Consider the following 20094-nt stretch of genomic DNA (forward strand, 5'->3'; position numbering starts at 1 on the left):
TTTAAATCCCCCCACTTTTGACTCACATGCCCCTCTGGTAATCACAAAGAGGAACTTTGTATGCAATAAGAGTTGAATACGACTTTTTCCTCCTCCTTAAAACAAGCATGCCACCTCACTCACACAGAGACATCATGAAACTCTGACTCTAACAGAAAGGGTTGCCCAAACAGTCATATGGACACACTCGTACGCAATGGCGTTTTCAGACACCACAAACTTAGAAGAAAAATAAACACATACATGTCTGGCACTGCTGCTGCCACCCTCAGAGCTAATGGGGAGCAGGGTACTCAGCTCCAGGTCAGTAACCATCTGACGAGATTCTGCCAGCAAACGCTGAAGCTTACTGGTGGGAGAAAAATCATCCTAGGAAGACAGCACAATTTAAGCAACCATGAAATCAGAAGCATTTACAAATGTTTATAGTTAAAACAATGTTACAAACACAAATATTAACTTCCTGTTAACAGTTCTTTGACTTTAGGTATTACAAAGAAAAGGAATACAGCAAATACTATAATAATTAAGTTCCTTTTATTTCTTAGATACTGCCCAGCTAAATAATTTGACTTAAACAGAAGTTACTAATCAACTAACATCTGTATGATGAAAGAATCCTTGGCTTTTAGTTCTCCCAAGTCAACTTTTCAAGGACATTAAGTAGCATGTCAAAATACTTGTAAAATGGAACTTTTCTTCAACACTAAAGACTTGAAAATATGTAGATATGTGCTTTAATTTGTTCTTGCTTAATTTTCAACTTTGGAATCAGGATTTTTAGCATGAAAATGAATTACTGCCAACTGCTCTCAAAAGGACTTAGGCTAATATTTCTTCACTTTCTTATTATCCATGAAGTTATCATTACTGCTCTAGCACCTAAAAGATATTTCATAAATATCTGTTAAATGAATGAATACATCCGTGTTTCAGAATAGTGTAGGCAAGCAATGTCATATACTGCCTCAGATCAAAAGGTGCAAAAACTGAAACCGGGTCTCCAAGAGCTAAAGAAGGTAATAGCTAATATTGTCCCTCATATGTATATGTATTTAACAGCTTTGTGGAGGTATAGTTGACATACAATAAGCTAACTGTCCAATTTGATGAGTTTTGAAATAAGTATACATCAGTGAAACCATCACTACCATCAAGACACAGAACATCCCCATTACCCCCAGAAGCTTCCTCGTGCCCCTTTTAATTCCTCCCCTGGCTCCTTCCTGCCCCTCCCCCATCCTCACACCAGCAATGATCTGCCTTCTGTCACTAGAGATTAGTTTGCATTTTCTAGAATTTTATATAAACAGACTCCTACAATATGTAATTTTGTCTGACTTCTTTCACTTAGTGTGATTACTTTGAGATTCATCCATGCTGTGTGCATCAAAAATTCATTCCTTTTTATTGCTGAGAAGTATTCCATTGTATGGATACACCACAGTTTGTTTATCCATTCACCTGTTGATGGACATTTGGGTTGCTTCCAGGCTTTTGGCTAATACAAATGAAGCTGCTTGAACATTTGTATACAAGTCTTTGTGTGGCCATCTGTTTTCATTTCTCTTGGGTAAATACCTAGAAGCAGAATGGCTGGATCATAAGGCAGGTGTACATTTAACTTTTTAATAAAGTGCCAAAGTATTTTCCAAAGTGTTTGTACCGTTTCACATTCCTACCATCATCAGTGTATGAGTTTCAGTTGCTCCAGATTCTCATCACCACTTGGTATGGACAATTTGTTGAACTTTAGGCATTCTAACAGGCATGAAGTAGTATTTCATGGTGGTTTTAACAGGCATGCCCCTATGCAGTGGCTAATGATGTTGAGCATCTTTTCAAGTGCTAATCCGTCATATATTTGTAGCTTTGTTATCAACTGATAAAGCAGTTCTAGTTGTCTCAATCCAAGGAGACAATATTCTTTAGGTATTGGTGGTATATATCTCCCTTCGTTGCTCTGCCAGCTTTAACTCACCTCTGAGAACCAATACTTATCAAAAATATGCCAACTGTGGCTCTCTGGAGACTAGTGTTGCCAGGGTATGTGTATGTCAGAGAAGGGGTAGCTGAGCTGGGTGATAGTTGGGCAATATTTTCTTGGTGTATATTTCCATACTAAGTTTTTTTTACAATGAGAATCAAGTTGCCAAAATGCAATATAATTATTTTTGAAAGGGAAAAAAGAAGATTCTTTTTGAAGAGGAATCTTCAAGTCCTCTAATTAATAAAACTGAGGAATGGCCAATATTAAGCAAGCTAACAATAATGCTACAGAATTAAGAGCACGTTGTTGAAAAGTCTTGCTTAAATAAGCTGGGTATTTCTAAGCTAAATACAAACCTTTTCACTGGGCAAGGCTGCCTCTTTGTTGATTAATAAAATCTTAGGTGAGTTCTTTTTATCAGAAGAGAAGTCTGTCTCTATGAAATTCTCATCTCCTCTTAAGGTAGATTTTGAAGAACTCAAACAAAGGGAATGCTGGATGGCAACTGGCTCACTATTGATAATAGATAACAGAAACAGACATCTTAAAATAATACTAAACATACAACATCAATATTCTTGTACTTAAAAGTATCTTAGCATTAAAAAAGTTTCTTTTATAAGGAAGCTCAAATTAAATTTAAGTAAAATATTACAAATAAACATATACCCTTTGCAGGTAACAATTAAAATTCTTGGTTAAGTGTAACTACAGAAAAGGGAATTTCATCCCTCCACCCCTGCCAAACCACTCCCACCCCACCCCACCCCCCCAAAAAAAAACCATAAAGAAAAGAAAGAAAGTTCAAGGGACAGCATCATCCAAAAGAGAGGAGAAAAGTTAACATGGTATAGGGTTAACCTTGTCATGAGAACTTTTTGTTCATGGTTTTAAAAAGTCCTTTTGTGAAAGTAGAAAGGCATTGCTGCAGCTCATTAATTCTGTAAGTACTCAGTATTTGGGATCCATCACTCGTCTTCTGGGCATGTTATTAAAAGTCTCAGGCTCAAAGGAGCATTTAAGAGCAAACACTGGTCTGGTACCCTGGTCCCTCCACACGCCCCATGACCAAGCGGGAGCGGCTGCCCAGGGGCTCTTCCTCCACAAATGTGAACATTTTAGTCAGATAATAAAGTAGGCACACAAGTTCTCATAATCTAAGGAAAACTAGGAAAACACAATTATCTTTTCTACTTAATCACGTATTTGTCATGTGATGCCTTGGCATGTGCCTCTGCTGGCAGAACAAGCAGCCAATTCAACTATTTCAAATCAGAGAAGTGAAAAGGGCCTTGAAAGAAAGCTCTGAAGTTAAATTTGAATTTTGTTCCTACACTAAATTTAATATATGTCCACTATGCTCTTAAAATTATCTGACTCAAGCATTTCCCTTAGTATATGAATGTTCTGTTTAGTAGTGAAAAACACACAGTTGTAGTTGTGCCCCACTGATTCTTACACTTATCTAAAGATCTTTAAAATCAAATTTGAATAGATGGCATTTAGCGTGACAAGTTTTTTTAAATTTTGGCAACTGGCAGAATAAATACCTGTATTTAAACGATACAACCTTCTAAAAGGGCCAAGGAATAATCCAAATAATATAAAAACCAGAAAGAAATTTTAATCATAAAGTCCTATGAAAGTCAATGTAATGATTCAAATAAGGCTCTCAATATAGAAACATCATCCTTTTTCTAATTTAAGATTGAAGAGCTTATGCTTTATTTAAAAATAGCAGACATTAATATAGCTCCACTCAACCACAAAATTCAGCAATTCTAACAATAAGACTGAACAATGCAGTATATGCTAATAACTAATCCATTTGTTTCTCAAAACAAAAAAACAACAACTTCTTCCAGCTTGTTAAATACAAATATTCTTTCTTTTCCATGATTAAAAATAAGTAAGAGAGTTCAGGAAATGTAAAGTAGAAAATAAATATGAACTGAACACAAAGGCAGAAGCAGTTGGATGTGTAAACGTGCCAAGTGACCCTGCATAAGGGCAAAGAGAAATTGTCCCATCAGGTCTAGGCAACGCAATCTGGACATGAAGGCATCAGCTTGTGGCTTCCAAGCAGATCCTGGGTGAGGAATGCTCCAAGGCAGCATTCCATTTGGAACACTGCCCCACCCATTTGCTTTTTAATACAACCTATTTGCCAAACTCATCTAACAACTGCTTTTGTCTTTAAACAAGACCTTTGTCTCAGAAGCTGTCCTAGGTACAAACTTTTCTCAGAATTTAATAAAAGTCTCCTTGTACAACAAAAGAAACAGTCTATCTCGTGATACAAAGAATAAACAGTTTATCTTAAATAAGAACATATTTCTGTTTTCAAGCCCTGCTTTCAGTTCACCACAGGCCTGATGGGACTACTGCAGCCCTTCAAGTTTCTACATTCCGTGTGTGTGCTCCCTTGGGTGTATGCAAACTTGAAACATCACTAACCTTGTGGAGGAGTTAGATTTTGTTTCACTGATGTTTTCTGAACAAGTGCAGACAGATTTGTGGCGAACAATTCTTTCCACCTTAGAAGGCTTGAAAATACTCATCCACTCTGTATCAGATATGTGGCCTGGGGCTTCAATTATGAAGTTACTAGGGTGGCAGCACTTAGCTTCACAAATGTCACTGTCACCCAGACAGGCTTCATTTTTCTGGCAACACAAGACTTCAGACCTTTCCATCTGATCTTGACATTCAACATCCAGCTTTTTTGGTTGTTTTGAACCAGAACAATTGGCCAGGTCCAGGTAAACACTGAAATCATGCCACTGTTTTTCATTAGTTAAAGATACTTCAGATACTTGTTTCTTTCCATTCTGAATCCCAATTTCATTACCTTTTGGTGACTTTGCATGGATCTTGCACAACGTACTTTTGTTTTCAGGTTCAATCTGAATTTTTCCTTCCAGAGACCAGGATTTTTGTTTCTCCACTGAGTCTTTGGTAAATAGATATGAACTAGCAGTGATATTTTTTTCCCCAAATGAAGGATTAACCTGTGATTTCTTCTCTTCACATACATTGCAAGAGCTCTTGTCTGATGTATTTTGGTGAACCATCATGGTCTCAAATTTTTGGTCCTTAACCAGTAATTTCTGATTTTTCTCCCTCTTAACATCGAATCTTGGGTGGTGATTTTCAAGGTCTGCTAGACACATGTCTCTGCTATGATGACATTACAAAAAAGAGAAGTCGTAAGATATATTTGATACTATAAATCTAAATATTTCACTCAAACCTCATTAGTAGAGCTAAATCTTAACAAGACTCCCTTGTCTGAAATGAAACACAATAGAATATTTATTCTTTCTTCGGAGCCCACAATTCCAGCCCTGCCTCCTCCAGGAAGCCTTTCTAACTACAGAGCCCAAATTCACTTCCCCTTCCCATCCTTAACTCCTGCGGTTCCTATTATCTACATCACACAGCCATTATCTAATTGTATATATCACCTAATTAATTGTACAGAAGGATTTTCTATTACTCTTCAGTGTCTTAGGGACAGAGGCCATTTTTAACACTCCTAGCACCTACAACACCCTTTAATGTATGCTAAATGTTCCACAAATACTTGTTGATTGATCTGATATTTCCTTTCCTAATTCTATTAGTTTTACTGCAAATAAGAGGTGAAACCAAGAAAAAAGAAGAGGGAGATTCAAGGTACAAGAGAAATTGGAAAGTAATAGATGTATTTACCATACAGCATTCATTATAGTCCCATCTACAAAGTTTACTAGACAACTGCTGTATCTATATATTGAAAGTTGACCTAAAATAGAAATAAATTGTGCAGAAAATAAAAGTGAAAATTAAGAACACTACATAAATGTGATATAAACCTTTTACAAAAATCATTGTTTAGAGTTTTCATTTCACATGTATTCAGTATTCTGGTAGATAGGAAACCTCAACTCCCTCCCTCCTTCTATAATAGCATAAGACTTTTATGTTTTTAAAGAATAACCTCAACTCATTTGGCCCAGGTACTGCTCAGTGATGATGAAGTGCGAATAGGATAAGGAGCCAATCTGTTAGGGGCTTTGACCTGCAACTTCTCTTTGCCTGCAAGCTTGAATTGGTTTGGTGACTAATGGCAATGGCAGCAGCTGTGATGCAGTGCATCAGAAAAAAGTACGAAAGAAAAAAGAACAAAACTACACGAATAGCAAAATGCAGTTTAATCCCCATTCGCACTGCCTGCAGTAATAATTGCTTCTTACACTCCCTTCTGTCAATAACTACCATTATTCTGAATTCCATTCTCCCAGGGAAAGGAGCTGCCTAAAATCCAGTGCAGTCTTTGCAGCTATATGTACCCATAGGGGAACTTCCCTAATGCCTCCTACCTTTCATAACTTTTTGTAACATTTCTGCTTGAAAAAGTAGACTAAATTTATTTCACTGTGGTACAGTTATGTGCCTGTTAAATTAAACCACACTTCATATTTTAATTTTATAGAAACCAATTTAATTCAAATATACTGCTTGTCATAGGCAAGAGATGTCTCCTATTAACAAGGAAAACAGAAAAATCAAGCTAAGAGCAGTGATCGCCCTCAGCTAGAAATGACATCTCTCATCCTGTGAACTCTGATGCAGTTACTTAAACCATTCTTTGGCATGACTTCTTACAGCTAAAACTACTGTGTTCTATTAATCTTTATATTCCCCATTTCTAGCCCAGTACCTAGAACACTGTGTGTGCAAAAGAAACATTGGCTGAGTAAATGAATTTATCACCTCTATATTTCTACTCTAATTCAAAGCCTTCTACACAACACATACTAATGAATTTACTTTTACCAAGTGAATTAGGATGATGCCTCAAATTCCAAGAAAATCAGTCTTATTACAACCTAGGATTACAATGATAATTATTAGTTTACATATATTTATTCCCTACTATATAGGGAACAGTAATAGGTACTAGCCAATAACAAGTACTTAGTATTAATACTGATTGAATAACGGAGTAAAATACAAGATCACATAAACATCATCTCACTAAGATTACCTGGATTCGAGAGCCTTTGATTCCTCCATCTTTGAGTCATATATCTGTATTAATTCCTGAGAATTTTCCACATTGAAATGAAGAAACTGCAGATCACTCTGTTGCTTTACATAAATCTGCCCGCAGATATTGATAAAATCAGTGCAAAATATTACAGCAAAACTAAATTAAGCACTTTTAATTTAGCACTTTTAAACCCTCAAATGGTCAGAGCAGTGACTGGAGAAATATGTTATGTTTGCTATTATTTTTCCTATGTTAGCACAAAGATCTGTCAGTATAACCAGTCTCCTAACCTTTAGTAACCATGAGCAACATCCTACCCACTGATGCTAAACATGATATAAGTCTATTGCAGTTAAGATTCCAAAAGCATCATAAATAAAATCAACAGTCATAATTTTTCCTAATTTAATGAATAAATATTTCCCCTCTTAATAGTTTCAGAACTATAGTCAGGCACATACCTGTCTCAGATTATGCAGTTCAGTGTTTGTACGCTCTTGCTTTGACTTTGCAATATCAAGTAACTCATCTTTCCTCTTTTCTCTCTCCACTATTTAAGAACAAATAATATTAAAACATTTTACGTCAGCCATATTGTATCAACACAAGTCTCTCCATTTCCAACAATTTAATGCTCAGCTAAGATTTTTGTCCTCACTCCTGGATTTAAAAATTGCAGAATGGTTAGCTGGGAAGAGCTTTATAATCTGTGATTCTGGCTAGCTCTTTCATCAAATAGGAAAACGTTCACAATATAATTAAGGCTAAGTAAAAAAGGATTCAAAATTTGTATCAACTCTATTATCTAAACTACATGTGTGTTTGCATGTACACATGCACAGAAAAAAGTCTGAGAGCAAATTAACCGAAGTATTGAGAAAGATTATTTTTGGATTGAAGGATAAAAGACAATTTTTCCCTCCTCTTTTTTAATTTTGGAAAGGTGTGTGGCTTCCAAATCTCTGTAATATATATTACTTTTATTCTTAATTTTATTCACATTACACAAGTAATTTATGAATACAATATCAATGTAAAAATCCAAACAATATATTTCCTTTATCAACAGAAAAAAATTAACATTACAAGGGGGAAAAAATCACTATTTTTGCCCTTACGCAGGTAAATCTGATATAATCTCACAATCAGGCCTTTCCTAAGTATTTTCAATGACCAAGAATATTTATGTCCCATCTATTCCTGAGTTGTAATGGTTATCTCTAAATTCTGAGATGCTGAGCTCTTTTTTGTGTATAACCTGGTCGATGCCTGGAACTTCAATTATTGGTATGACACCTGAGATTCAAAGCTAGAGTTTGGCAGCTATGAATGTCAGCATTACCTCATTCAGCAACTGTTTAAAAAGCTCAAAAAGAGTTCAGACTTTAGTTAGAGATATGAATGAAGCAGAACTGATTAGGACTAAGGCAAATCAGGCCAAAGGGTAAAGGATGATATTGACTGTGTTTTAAAACTTCAACTTCTGTGTGAGACAAAGGAAAGATATGTTTATTTTGTGCAGGATCTATATTTTCTGTAGCACACTAAATAATTCAACTTGTATGGTTAGTTTATTCAAACACCATAATTACATGGAACTTTGAATAGGAAGTGAGATCCAGTAGGTTTGTACAGATTGGCATGAAATCTCGATACATTCCAAAGTAATTCGGGCAGAGAATAAAAATGTATTTGCAGGATCTCCCTGAGGAACTGGGGAAAAATGCAGAACTATTAAACTTCCCCACCTGGGGAATTATTGATTTTCTCACAAGCACTGAGGTTAGTAGGCTAAGCCCTCAATCATGGGGCTTGCCCTTATGAAGCTTGTTACTGCAAAGGAGAAGCTAAGCTTACTTATAATTGTGCCTAAGAGTCTCCCTCAGAGAACCTCTTTTGTTGCTCAGATGTGGCCTCTCTCTCTAAGCCCAGTCAGCAGGTGAACTCACTGCCCTCCCCACTACATGGGACCTGACTCCCAGGGGTGTGAATCTCCCTGGCAACACAGGACATCCTGGGAACAAGCCTGGACCTGGCATCGTGGGATTAAGAAAGTCTTCTTGACCAAAAGAGGGACGAGAAATGAAACAAAGTTTCAGGGGCTGAGAGATTTCAAATGGAGTTAAGAGGTCACTCTGGAGGTTATTCTCATGTGTTATACAGAGATCCCTTTTTAGTTTTAGTGTATTAGAATAACTAGAAGGAAATACCTGAAACTGTCAAACTGCAACCCAGAAGACTTGATTCTTGTAGCTTACACGGTGTGACTGTGTGACTGTGAAAACCTTGTGGCTCACACTCCCTTTATCCAGTGTATGGACAGATAGGTGGAAAAATGGGAACAAAAATTAAATGAATAATAGGGGGAGATAGGGAGATGGGATGTTTTGGGTATTCTTCTTTGCTTGTATTTTTATTCTTATTTTTTTGAAGTAATGAAAATGTTCAAAAATTGATTTTGGTGATGAATGTGCAACTATATAACAGTACTATGAACAACTGATTGTACACTGTAGATGACTGTATGGTTTGTGAATATAGCTCAATAAAATTGAATTGAATTTTTTAAAAAAAGAGTGAATGGTTACCACAAAATTAAAAAAAAAAGAACATTTGTGCCTGTGAGCTGTCCCCATAGGTAGACAAACTGTATTTTCATTATAATAAAAGCGCAGCACTCCTTTAAAGACTTTCTATTTCTCAAAAACTCTTCATGTGATAGGCAACTAAGATTCAGAATTTTTTCAATATATGCACTAATATACTCAATTACTTAGTGAAAAAAATAGAAAAAAGAGGTGTTATTCTTATCTTCATTAGTTTAACAAGACTGCTGAAACACTGACATTACTTTGAGATGTAACAATGCTAGAAATAATGGAAATAGTGACCTCTAGTGGTAGCAAACCATACTTTCCCCAACCTTCAGACACACAATTTTAGATAAGAATTCCACCTTATTCAAAGATTTTTTAATGTAATACTGTATATTTTCCTTTCAATTTACAGAAATGTAGCCTCTTCCTAGAAGAAGGATTGAAGGTAGGCATGAGTAGACCAAAAAAAAAAAAAACAAAAAACACACCGTTAATTTTCTGTTTGGAACTTTATCAACCTGCAAATCTATAATTTTCACAATACAAACTACAGAAATTAAAGCTCAGTCAAAACTTGTTGGCTGGTAGGGATATAGAGCAGATGTGCATATCAGGGATTTCCAGTTGGGGGTGGAGAAAGGAGGAGAGACTTTCCCCAAGGGAAACTATGAGGAACTGGGGTGTGCAAGGCATAGGGTGTGATCTATCCGGGGTGGGGGTGGACGGGGTGGAGTAAGATTTTCATGTTATCAGAAAGGGGAATAAGTTAAACATTATTGACAAACTTGCTTTAAATCAAGAAAAATTCACCCAACATTCTTATTTTAGGATCACAATGATGTAACATAGCACACAGTTATTTTCACAATTGCAATAATTAATAGGAAGTCTATATTTGCAAAACTGGAAAAACATGGAATTCCTAATTTGTATCAGGTATTTACAAAATTATAAACTTCCTACCTTAATCAATTCACAATATTCTTTCTTAAAGAATTTTTAAGCACCAGTATTATGTTTTTAGAGAGAAGCATAGTCACATACTCCAGAAGGAAGAGACCATAGCTCCTCATTTTACTCAAAAGGAAAGCGAGTTAAGTGGAAGGCATAATAGTTTCAAAATTCCCTGCCTTGCCTGTCTACCATCCCTCAAAGGGGGTTTATAAAAAAAAAAAAAAATCATCAAAAAATTATTTTGAGAGAGGTAGTGATTGCTTTAGCCTGTCACAGTAGTACCTTAAAAAGTTCAGGTTACAAATATGTAACTATTTAATCACTTAAACTAGTTATCTATACTTACCAGTAAAAACCAATTCATCATGCAGGCAACTTTGCTCTTGTTTGAGGCGAATGATTTCTTCTCGTTGTTCATTATTTTCCATTGTCTTTTCATTCAGCTCCTCTTCACAAACAAAAGGAAAAAAAAATCCTCACATAAATACTAGTTCCTGGGAGAACAGAGGCTATGAACAGTCCTTAGGTCCTCAGCGCCCTCTGCTATTGACTGAAGGTCCTGAGGGACATAAGGCCAAAACAGATTGCACACCTGACATCTCGCCCACGGCAACAACCTGGTCCGCACTGTCAGTATCTCTCACCTCACTCGTCTCTCTGCTTGAACCTACACAGCCCACAGTCCACAGAGTAATCAGAGCAATTTTTTAAAAATAAAAATCTGCTCATGTCACTTCTCTGTGAAAAGCCTCCCAGTGGCTTCTAGGGCACCAAGGATGAAACCACGGGCTACAAAGCCCCCAGTGACCCGGTTCCTGCGTCCTTCCCTACCCACCACTCCCCCCCTTCTTTGTCGCCAGCCCTTGAACATGTCCCGCCCTCCAAACCTACCTTCTGGCTTTCACATCTGCTGTTCCTCCTGCCTGGTCTGACTCACAGCTTCTTCACACAGCTAGTTCTTTCCACCCTTCCAGTCTCAGCTCAAAGGCAAGTCTTCAAAGAAGCCTTCCAGTCCACCCAAACCACACGAGTATCTCCTTCACTCCCTATTCCAGTGCTCGTTACTCTATTTTTCTTTTTTTAAAAACGTGTTTGTTAAAGGTTGAATTTATAAAATATTTATAAAGCATAAATATGATACAACGGACTTCTTTTTACTTGAATATCTTACCTAGGTATAACATTCAATAAGTATTTACTGAATGTGTACAATATATCCCAGGTGCTGTGCTATTACCTGTAGATCCAAAAGGAGAAGACAGCCCATCCCTGCTGTCAAAGAGCTTAATTATGACTGTGGTTTGGCTGAACTACAAATGGGGACAAGACCCATGATTTGCCATAGGTCAGGGCATCAGAAGGACAAGATTTTAAAACTAAATCAGCCAAGTTCCTCAGAAAGTTAAGGACAGAATTATCCATGACCAGACAATCCCACTCCTGGGTATATACCCAAAAGCAGTGAAAGCACTGACTTGAACAGACATTTGCAGACCAGTATTCACAGCAGCATTATTCACAATAGCCGGAGGGTGGGGGCCACCCGTGTCCAACAGGTGGATGGTCTATACATACAATTCAGCCGCAAAAAGGAATGAAGCTCTAACAGATGCTACACATGGATGAACCTTAGGACATGATACTGACTGAAATAAGCCAGACACAAAAGGACAGATATTGTATGACTTCATTTAATGAAATAACTAGAATATGCAAATTCATAGAGACAGAAAGACTACAGGTTACTAGCGGTAGCTTTTGGGGATGGGGGAAGGAGAATGGGGAGTTAATGCTTAGTGGGTGCAGGGTGTTGGAAAAGTCCTGGTAATGGATGGTGGTAACGGCAGCACAACATTGTGAATGTAATTAATACCACTAAATTGTATATTTGAAAGAGGTTAAAATGGGAAATTTTATGTTGTATATATGTTACCACAATTTAAAAAGTATGTTAACTAATTAATTAAATCAACCAAGATAAAATTTCACAATTCCAGAATCTTTTAGCTGAAAGAAACTTAAAGCTCATTTAGTTCAGGCAAATGCAGGAATCCTCTCCACAAGGTTCCCTTGCTTAAATACATCCAATGATGCAGAACTCACTGCCTCACAGGCATTCTACTACGGACAGTAGTAGGAACAACTTCTATCACCCTATATTTTCTGTCACTCCTTCTAAGGTTGTTTGTTCCATAGAGGAAGTCAATCTTCTTGTCTAAAGCAATGACCATTTATAAAATGTGATATTATGGGGACAGATTTAAGACAAAAATGATAGCTCCTCAGTTCAACAGTTTACTCTGCACCACAGTAGGGAAAGTCTAGAGAAAAATGGGCCTACTTCCATAGCCTTTGAAGATAATTTTAAATTTTTATACCACCTCCTATATCCATATTCACAGTGTTTAGCACATTTGGTATACCTAGCCTTCCTTTCATTATAAAACTTCAAGAGTTATATCACTCAGAAAGACATGAACCATGGAATTACCATGAGAATGAAAACAGAAAAAGAAAACCCAAAGAGAATTTTAAAAATTAAAACAAGCACCAAAAAACCACTCCAGTAGATTGTTATTAGCAGCAGGTCCTCATCCTTCTCTGCGTGTGATTTTGCTAAGTTCTTCCCACAAAAGGGCAGAGTATTTCCCCTCTCCTTGACTTCAAGTTCAGCCACATGACTTGCTTTGACCAACAGAATGAGGCAGAAGTGATGGCATCTCAGGGCTTAGATCTCAAGAGTCCTCATATGTTTCTGCTTGCTCTCTTTAACTCTGCCACTGCCAGGGGCAGAAATGCCCAAGCTGGCCCACAGGTGAGCAGGAAGATGAGACGCATAAAGCAGAGGTGCCCGGGTGAGCAGCCCTACATGGGCCCAATCTAGATCAGCCAACTCCCATATGACCTCCAGGTGCACGAATTCAAAGCTTATGGTTACATGCCGCTGAGATGTTCTTGTTTATTACAGAGCCTGTATTAACAATAGCCAACTGGTATAGCCACCGAAATTAAGGTAGGGTTTTTAAAAAATGTATTGGATTAGGCAGTCTCCCCCAACTCGGTGATTTATCTGCTTGTAACAAAAAAACTGCAGCATAACTCTATATAAATGAAATGAAAATTTCATGTCAGGGCCTCAGGCAAGCAAAGGCCTATTCCCAATCATCAGATTACATGAACCCAAATGAAGAAACATTCCCAAGATAAAATATTAAGTTTATGTCGTTTCCATACCTTTTAGTTTACTAATTTCACTCTTAAGTACTTTCAGTTTCTGCTTATAATCTTGCTTTTCTTTCACAATACAAGTCTCCACCATCTTGGCATCACGTAATGCATGTTCTAACAACTTAAATTTCCCTGAACAGTCTGCAATGTGATTGACTGCCTCAATAATATCTTTGTCCTAAAAATTAAGTTTAAAAGCTGTTATTAGATTTTTAAATTCCAATCAATCAATAAGAAAAGATTACACCTAAGATCTCATTGGTGCCAGGTTTAGTTGTAAGCACTTTCATGTCTTAACTTATTTAATCTTCACAGTAACTCTATGAGGTAGATACTATTATTATTGACATTTGTCAGATGAGTAAACAGTCGTAGAAAAGTTAACATAACTTGTCCAAGGTTACACAACTAGAAAGTGATCAAGCCATGACCTGAACTTACTGGCCACAGAAATGCTGGCCACAGAAACCATGCATTTAACCATTATACTTTACTCTCTTATAGAAAAGTTTAAAACAAGACAAATTAAATCACCTAAGGAAACTGGAATAGCAGCAGGAAGACAGACAGCCCTGGGAAGAGGCATTTTATCCTCTGGATTCCAGATGAGGTCCCATGGGCTCACCATGTCAGCCCTTCCTGCCTTTCTTTTGAGCTTGGTAAAATGGACAGATTCCAAGACTTCACCCCAAATCCACCCAAATTAGAATTGCTTATTGTCGAGCAATATAAAGATATATGCTTGTTGAAAAACAATTCAAAGAAGACCTAAAAATACACAAATAAGTAGACGTTCTCTCCCTCACCCACTAACATGGAATAATTATTAAGTTTACTCCTGCTTAAATTGAAGTGTTTCTGCTATAGCAAATATGTGTTCCTGAAAACAGTCATGTTCTGCAACTCTTGCATTAGGACGACTAATGGGAAAAACAGGGTTGGGGTAGACCATTCCAAAACAATGGAATGTTGTACTGAACCAGCAGCAAAAAATAACAATCCTAATAAACACAGTAAGACAGTTAAGTCTCTACTAGCATTTACATCTAGAATCACAATCAATCCTTTTTAGCCCCAAACCTGTGGCTCATACTAGCTCCTTTGAGAAACAGGTCCTGGAGGGTATTTACTTCTAATAGATACCATTTTCTCAAAATAAAAAAATCTAACTCGGGGAGCAGACTTCTAATTATTGCATTGTTTCAATGCAGGGAAAATGCCTTTGCAGCATCTTCATTAGTCCTCACAGCTTTGCCACATAGTTTCCTATGATGGAAACCACAGTGGTAGTTGAAGCACTCAACTGACCACTACTTGACTAAAGACAACTCTGTAGATCTGTAGTATTTTCTCTTTAATTTAAGCAAGCTTACCCCTGATCTCTTCAAAACCTTAATATGTTAAGGAAAATCACATACGAATTAGCATGACTTTCCTGTTACACAAACATCATTCCCGTTTACCAATTGTGTATGAGATAATCTGTGTCAAAGACACGCTTCATAGCAGAAGTGACTGCAAATTACCATACATCACATTTTAGTGGCTATGTCAATTGCTTGATTGTTAAGTTTTTCTCTCCAGTTTAAAAAGCATCCATAAGTAATCTTGCTGCCAATAACTTTATGAGTCCTAATAGCAGATACCTTGGAGAAGAACAAGTTAATTCAGGCATGCCAGGCCATGGGCTAGACCTTGGAGACGGAAGACCCCAAGTGGAGTCCTGCCTCCTCTCTCAATGCCTTGGGGGAGTCATTTTAAACTTGTTTCCCCCGTTGCTAAAACAAGAATGAAAAAATGAAAATAATGTTGATAGCTCTACATTAAGATAATGCATATGGATATTCTTTATAAACTGCAAAGTATCCTGGCAAATGGAGGTATTACTATTTTTAATTACCTTTAGCTTTATCATTGTAGTCAGTGCCTGTTCCCGAGCTTGTAATTGTCCTATCTGACCAGAAAGTTCCACTAATGTATTGCTGAGATTGTTATTTCTAGCCTACAAGGAAACAACACACAAAACAATTACTAACTGAGTCATTTTAAAACTTTCATTACCATCACCAGCCACAATCTGTGCTCATTTCTCTAGTTAGTTTTTTGTTTATTTAACTTACTTTAATAACAAAGTGGGCTAAGTAAGCAATCATTAAAAAGGAATACAAGTTTCTGTTTCTCCATCATTTCTAGTTTTCTCTCAATACTTATATTTGGTCTACTGAATCACATTGGTTATGTTTGCATACATGTCTATTTCCTAATGTCTTTTATGTGTAATTTTAGGTTGACAAGTAAGGATAAAATGAATAAATGAGAACTGGATTAGTGAGAGATTTCCTTCTTAAAGTAAAATTAGTCAAGTTCTGTGCTTTTTTGTTGTATTTTTTTTTACTCTACATTGAAAGAATTTCATATTGGACTATTCCCACTTATCAGGTTTTTTTTTTAAAACCACAGAACTGTATTTGACACAATTATTGTGTAAATGATGTATTTATTGGTTGGAAAAAAAAGAACAAGCAGATTTTTTAAATGGTATGTTCCATTTTTTAAGTCAACATACCAATAGTTCTAAAATAGTTTTTACTTATTTTATACCTACTGCCTAGAATATAATTCTGAAAAAAGAAAACAAAGACACAAAATAAAATCTGTATTATTATGAATTATTAAGACTGATTATATTACCACAACCTATACTGAATATCATTATGAGCTCAAAAATATCTGATGATTGACCAGTTAAAATAGAAAACTGAAAACTGAGTCATACAGTGTATTCCCAATATGCCACGAACATGGAGCAGATAAGCCACAATAGTTTAGAATACATAACTTCAAGCTACCAAAACTGGAAATTTATCTCAGACTTCGAGAAAGACTTTCTAAAATAACCTATTGTACATAAAATGGTAGATGCAATTAAATCAAATAGTATAATAGTTATAAAAGGGTTTTCACGAAATTTGATCTCAGGTTAGCAGCTAACCGAAACAATACAATGATTACAAAACTATGATGTGGGGAACCAAGCTTTTCATGTGGTCCAGCCTATACATCTGCAAAATTTGCTAGTTTTATTACAACTTGGGGCATCCGTCATACTACTGGTATTCCTTATAATCCTGAAGAACAGGCAATTGTTGAACGTGCCAATAGTACATTAAAAACTATGTTGCGATTTTTTTTTTTTTAGGGGCAAGATGGCGGACTGGTGAGCTGTATGTTTTAGTTACTCCTCCAGGAAAGTAGGTTGAAAGCCAGGAACTGCGTGGACTGGACACCACAGAGCAATCTGACTTTGGGCATACTTCATACAACACTCATGAAAACGTGGAACTGCTGAGATCAGCAAAATCTGTAAGTTTTTGTGGCCAGGGGACCTGCACCCCTCCCTGCCAGGCTCAGTCCCGTGGGAGGAGGGGCTGTCAGCTCCGGGAAGGAGAAGGGAGAACTGCAGTGGCAGCTCTTATCGGAAACTCATTCTACTGATCCAAACTCCAACCATAGATAGACTGAGCCCAAACACCAGAGAATCTGAGAGCAGCCAGCCCAGCAGAGAGGAGACAGGCATAGAAAAAAACAGCACGAAAAACTCCAAAATAAAAGCGGAGGATTTTTGGAGTTCTGGTGAACATAGAAAGGGGAAGGGCAGAGCTCAGGCCTTGAGGCTCATATGCCAATCCTGAAGAAAAGCTGATCTCTCTGCCCTGTGGACCTTTCCTTAATGGCCCTAATTGCTTTGTCTCTTAGCATTTCAATAACCATTAGATCAGTGAGGAGGGCCCTTTTTTTTTCTTTCTTTTTTTTTTAATCCTTTTTTCTTTTTCTAAAACAATTACTCTAAGAAGCCCAATACAGAAAGCCTCAAAGACTTGCAATTTGGGCAAGTCAAGACAAGAGCAGAACTAAGAGAGCTCTGAGACAAAAGGCAATAATTCAGTGGCTGAGAAAATTCACTAAACACCACAACTTTCCAAGAAAAGGGGGGTGTCCGCTCACAGCCATCATCCTGGTGGACAGGAAACACTCCTGCCCACCGCCAGCCCCATAGCCCAGAGCTGCCCCAGACAACCCAGTGTGACGGAAGTGCTTCAAATAACAGGCACACACCACAAAAGTGGGCGTGGACATTAGCCTTCCCTGCAACCTCAGCTGATTGTCCCAGAGTTCGGAAGGTGGAACAGTGTGAATTAACAAAGCCCCATTCAGCCATCATTTCAGCAGACTGGGAGCCTCCCTACACAGCCCAGCAGCCCAGAACCGCCCTGGGGGGATGGCACTCACCTGTGACATAGCACAGTCATCCCTCAACAGAGGACCCGGGGTGCACAGCCTGGAAGAGGGACCCACTCGCAAGTCGCAGCAGCCATACGCCAATACCAAGGACTTGTGGGTCAGTGGCAGACACAGACTGTGGCAGGACTGAACTGAAGGATTAGACTATTGCAGCAGCTTTAAAACTCCAGGATCACCAGGGAGATTTGATTGTTAGAGCCACCCACCCCCTCCCCGACTGCCCAGAAACACGCCCCACATGACAGGCACAACCAACTACACACGCAAGCTTGGTACACCAATTGGGCCCCACAAGACTCACTCCCCCACTCACCAAAAAGGCTAAGCAGGGGAGAACTGGCTTGTGGAGAACAGGTGGCTTGTGGACGCCACCTGCTGGTTAGTTAGAGAAAGTGTTCCCACGAAGCTGTTGATCTGATAAATTAGAGATAAGGACTTCAATTGGTCTACAAATCCTAAAAGAACCCCATCAAGTTAAGCAAATGCCAAGAGGCCAAAAACAACAGAAAATTATGAAGCATATGAAAAAACCAGACGATATGGATAACCCAAGCCCAAGCACCCAAATCAAAAGACCAGAAGAGACACACCACCTAGAGCAGCTACTCAAAGAACTAAAGATGAACAATGAGACCACAGTACGGGATACAAAGTATATCAAGAAGACTCTAGAAGAGCATAAAGAAGACATTGCAAGACTAAATAAAAAATAGATGATCTTATGGAAATTAAAGACACTGTTGACCAAATTAAAAAGATTCTGGACACTCATAGTACAAGACTAGAGGAAGCTGAACAACGAATCAGTGACCTGGAAGATGACAGAATGGAAAATGAAAGCATAAAAGAAAGAATGGGGAAAAAATTTGAAAAAATCGAAACGAACCTCAGGGATATGATAGATAATATAAAACGTCCGAATATAAGACTCATTGGTGTTCCAGAAGGGGAAGAAAAGGGTAAAGGTCTAGGAAGAGTATTCAAAGAAATTGTTGGGGAAAACTTCCCAAATCTTCTAAACAACATAAATACACAAATCATAAATGCCCAGCGAACTCCAAATAGAATAAATCCAAATAAACCCACTCCGAGACATATTCTGATCACACTGTCAAACATGGAAGAGAAGGAGCAAGTTCTGAAAGCAGCAAGAGAAAAGCAATTCACCACATACAAAGGAAACAGCATAAGACTAAGCAGTGACTACTCAGCAGCCACCATGGAGGCAAGAAGGCAGTGGCACGATATATTTAAAATTCTGAGTGAGAAAAATTTCCAGCCAAGAATACTTTATCCAGCAAAGCTCTCCTTAAAATTTCAGGGAGAGTTTAAATTTTTCACAGACAAACAAATGCTGAGAGAATTTGCTAACAAGAGACCTGCCCTACTGGAGATACTAAAGGGAGCCCTACAGACAGAGACACAAAGAAAGGACAGAGAGACTTGGAGAAAGGTTCAGTACTAAAGAGATTCGGTATGGGTACAATAAAGGATATTAATAGAAAGATGGGAAAAATATATATGACAAACATAAACCAAAGGATAAGATGGCTGATTCAAGAAATGCCTTCACGGTTATAACGCTGAATGTAAATGGATTCAACTCCCCAATTAAAAGATATAGATTCGCAGAATGGATCAAAAAAAAATGAACCATCAATTTGTTGCATACAAGAGACTCATCTTAGACACAGGGACACAAAGAAATTGAAAGTGAAAGGATGGAAAAAATATTTCATGCAAGCTACAGCCAAAAGAAAGCAGGTGTAGCAATATTAATCTCAAGATAAAATAGACTTTAAATGCAGGGATGTTTTGAGAGACAAAGAAGGCCACTACATACTAATAAAAGGGGCAATTCAACAAGAAGAAATAACAATCGTAAATGTCTATACACCCAATCAAGGTGCCACAAAATACATGAGAGAAACACTGGCAAAACTAAAGGAAGCAATTGATGTTTCCACAATAATTGTGGGAGACTT

The 20094-nt window shown here is 37.6% G+C and overlaps 1 protein-coding gene across 5 annotated transcripts in view; it reads right to left on the bottom strand.

Annotated features, from left to right (window-relative positions):
* Positions 1–20094, bottom strand: part of CCDC62 (coiled-coil domain containing 62) — a 48125-nt gene that overhangs the window by 14329 nt on the left and 13702 nt on the right. For 2 of the 5 annotated variants that reach the window (XM_037817210.1, XM_037817208.1), the window contains exons 4-11: positions 15708–15809; positions 13814–13985; positions 10926–11027; positions 7490–7578; positions 7023–7138; positions 4448–5170; positions 2347–2503; positions 244–369 (exon numbers count right to left, since the gene is read on the bottom strand). In XM_037817210.1, the coding sequence (XP_037673138.1) occupies positions 244–369; positions 2347–2503; positions 4448–5170; positions 7023–7138; positions 7490–7578; positions 10926–11027; positions 13814–13985; positions 15708–15809 (1587 nt within the window). Of the gene's footprint in view, positions 1–243; positions 370–1464; positions 1582–2346; positions 2504–4447; positions 5171–7022; positions 7139–7489; positions 7579–10925; positions 11028–13813; positions 13986–15707; positions 15810–20094 lie in introns of those variants that run through there. The other 3 variants (XR_005214037.1, XM_037817209.1, XM_037817211.1) reach the window with 3 other exon arrangements.

This window comes from Choloepus didactylus, chromosome 23, assembly GCF_015220235.1.
Source record: "Choloepus didactylus isolate mChoDid1 chromosome 23, mChoDid1.pri, whole genome shotgun sequence".
Lineage (NCBI taxonomy): Eukaryota > Metazoa > Chordata > Mammalia > Pilosa > Megalonychidae > Choloepus > Choloepus didactylus.